Source organism: Priapulus caudatus, unplaced genomic scaffold (assembly GCF_000485595.1).
Source record: "Priapulus caudatus unplaced genomic scaffold, Priapulus_caudatus-5.0.1 Scaffold568, whole genome shotgun sequence".
In the NCBI taxonomy this organism is placed as follows: Eukaryota; Metazoa; Priapulida; class Priapulimorpha; order Priapulimorphida; family Priapulidae; genus Priapulus; species Priapulus caudatus.
Window position 1 is genome coordinate 43,887 of NW_014577629.1, and position 3,293 is coordinate 47,179.

The window sequence follows — 3,293 nt, forward strand, 5'->3', positions numbered from 1 at the left end:
CTACCCCACACTCCTCAACCACATATTACCGCATCACAGCCCCTCCCACACTACCCCACACTCCTCAACCACATATTACCGCATCACAGCCCCTCCCACACTACCCCACACTCATCAACCACATATTACCGCATCACAGCCTCTCCCACACTACCCCACACTCCTCAACCACATATTACCGCATCACAGCCCCTCTCACACTACCCCACACTCCTCAACCACATATTACCGCACCACAGGCCCCGATGAAGAGTATCTGCGGATACCATTTTAAATTAACATGAGGGTTAATAGCTATAGGTATTAGTGGGGTATGAAGTGTAATCTCGTAGCAAGTGCGAATATAGCAAATATCGAGTACAAGTAGATATTGTTTATTATAAATTGTACTATTTGATGAAAATAGTGACTCTCATTTGATAACTCCCATTAAAATGATAATCTCATTCTTCTTGTGTCCCGCTCTGGTCATCGTTGTTCTTACTAATAATACGAATTTAAGGCCATATCTCATTCTCAATAGTATTTTTTATTTGCTCTTCGTAATCACAGTAGGGAATAATAAATAGTTCGTAGTACATGAAAGTCTAGTATCAAAGTTTAGTTCAAAACACAACGGTGTAAATTTATCACAAGTAACGCGTTAGTGTGATGTCTAATAGTAGTATTTTGCACTTATAAATATTGTATAAATAGGTTAGTTTAACATGTTAAATTAATTAATATATATGATAAATATTTTTGGTACTTTTCGTGTTTGATGTATCCAATGCGCGGTTGCAAATATCAGTTGATAAATCCTTTCATGGTGAGTATGTTTTCAATGCCTATGCTGCACACACGTACATGTTACTAATGTTAGCACTGGGGATTAATATCTTTAACCTCCTAAAATTCATTATTCGTAAAATATAATCATGTAAAAAATGTATAAACGCACTTGTAAATATCCTTACGTAATTACGTTGGTCATGTAAGCACAGCCACTTTGCAATGGGCTTCGCTACCGACACGTATTTTACACAAGACGTGTTACTTCGTGAAACTTCGTGTTAAAACGATTACAACTATCGTATTGCTATGGCGTAGTTAATTAAATCCGTTACTGGCATTTTTCCAAAACGGAAAAGCACGCTGGTTATATGTTTGTCTGATGAAATATTTGGGACACTCCGTCAAACCAACGTCTCACGTAGCGGGTCTGAACATTGCGCTTGCTCTTCGGTTGCGGCTTCGGTTTCGCAATCCCGATACGGCACAGTGTTCGCAGCAGCACCCAGTAAGCTCGGGAATCCGATGGCAACATCGTCAGTCGCTGGGAATCGTTGGCCATTGTCCGTATAGGAATTTTCTGAAATGCGATGAGTTAGAAACGGTTAGGATAAACCGATGGCTGCCACCTATAATGTCAGTGGTAGAATAATAATATTAGTAGTAGATGTATTAATATATAATAATAGTATTTTCATCCTGATAATGTGCGCGTGTGTGTATGCACGCGCGCGTGTGTAAGCGTGTGTATGTGTGTGCGTGTGCGTGTGTGTGTGTGTGTGTGTGTGTGTGCGTGTGCGTGTGCGTGTGCGTGTGCGTGTGCGTGTGCGTGTGCGTGTGCGTGTGCGTGTGCGTGTGCGTGAGTGTGAGCGTGTGCGTGTGCGTGTGCGCGATCGTTGCGAGGTAGTGATCATATGTTAGGACAGACAAAACAATGAGCCGATATACCCGATTCTTCTTGTTCTTCAAATATCATGTCTTCTTGGGCGTTATGTGCATGGGTGTTGTTTCGTGTGCTATCGAGTTCGCAGATACCCACTACACGAACAATCGGGTTTTTACTTTGCCATTCCTTGAATACTTTGTAATGGTAGTGGCTAGAGATCTGTGAACATACGAGAACAATAATTGCTTCTACATTCAGAACACATTTCTTACAAAAAATAAAATGCATGATGTAGGCTGGACAGTGTCACGTTAGCATAATCAACAGCAAGCAATTTATCTCTTAATTACTTAACGGTATGTTTTACTCTGATTATTTTCTAAAGGCTAACATTTTGAGGTCGATATTTATCGTGTCGATGTTCTCGTGATATAAAACACTTACACAACACCAAACAAGGAAAATAATTATGAGGAAAGATGTGAGGCAGATCAGGCCAGCAGCTTCCCATTGGTTTTCCCATTGTACATAATGCAGCACTCCTTTGATGCACAGCCATGCACTGACCGAGGCAAGTGGTGCCAGCACTAAGAAACAAACCACGTCTCCGATAAGGTGCCTTTGATCTTGACGGCTTGGTGGTTCCTTCAACCACTGTCAAATAATATTAAGGGCATTTGTCAAGAATAGGGGGCGCGCAAGTTATAATCGTCATATAAACTCAAAGATTTGTTGTCTCATTATTTTTGATGGGGTTGACCATGGTGTTCAAAAAATACAAAGAATATTTTGAGTAGCTACGTACCATATATATATATATAATAGACTCGAGTACTTAATGCTATATGAAATCACGTGCAGGTTTTACTGCTACTGTACTAGTGTGTATATAATAATGTTAATATGTACCTCTAAGAACGGCCGAGTCTGTTTCTGTGTGATATAGTGGAATCTGCAGAGCTCGCATGCGTCCGTATTAGATGACATCAGCCATTTCTCAACACATGACTGGTGGACGGTACCGATAGACCCCGTGCATCGGCAAGGAGAGATAAGCCGCTCTTCTCGATCCACATCGTGGCAGATCCGGCAAAATGTAGCCTCACTAAATACGCTGTAATGGTAACAAACAAAATTCGAGTAGTGTTACAAATGGGAATGGTTCATTTCATAAATGTGCTTACTTTTGTTTCATGAGCGTTTAGAGAGGAGTATGTGCTCGTGTATGCGCCAGTGCACATACTGTAGCACTACGGTTGAGCCGTACGTACCACTATAATACCACCATAACGCTGCAGCACTTGTGAAGTGAAACACCGCCAACGCACTTTACTTTAACGTCTCACTACGTACTAATCATGTAATTGTGATAAGTGAGCACGTGGTTAAGTTGGTGCGTAAACGAGAGGGTGAGTACGTGAGTAAGTAAGTGACTGTTAGCGACTACAATTGAATAGGAATAAGTGCGTGCGTGCGTGCGTGCGTGCGTGTGTGTGTGTGTGTGTGTGTGTGTGTGTGTGTGTGTGTGTGTGTGTGTGTGTGTGTGTGTGTGTGTGTGTGTGTGTGTGTGTGTGTAGTAGTAGTAGTAGTAGTAGTAGTAGTAGTAGTAGTAGTAGTAGTAGTAGTAGTAGTAGTA

General features: G+C 41.5%; 1 protein-coding gene across 1 annotated transcript; it reads right to left on the bottom strand.

Moving 5' to 3' along the window:
* Positions 1–510: 510 nt before the first annotated feature.
* On the bottom strand, positions 511–2,779 carry LOC106811720 (E3 ubiquitin-protein ligase MARCH3-like; the record flags this gene model as incomplete). The annotated part of the gene is made up of 4 exons (XM_014815426.1): positions 511–1,351; positions 1,720–1,876; positions 2,102–2,311; positions 2,567–2,779. Coding segments are annotated over 4 exons (756 nt in total), but the record flags the coding sequence as incomplete, so codon positions are not given.
* Between the last annotated feature and the right edge of the window lie 514 nt (positions 2,780–3,293).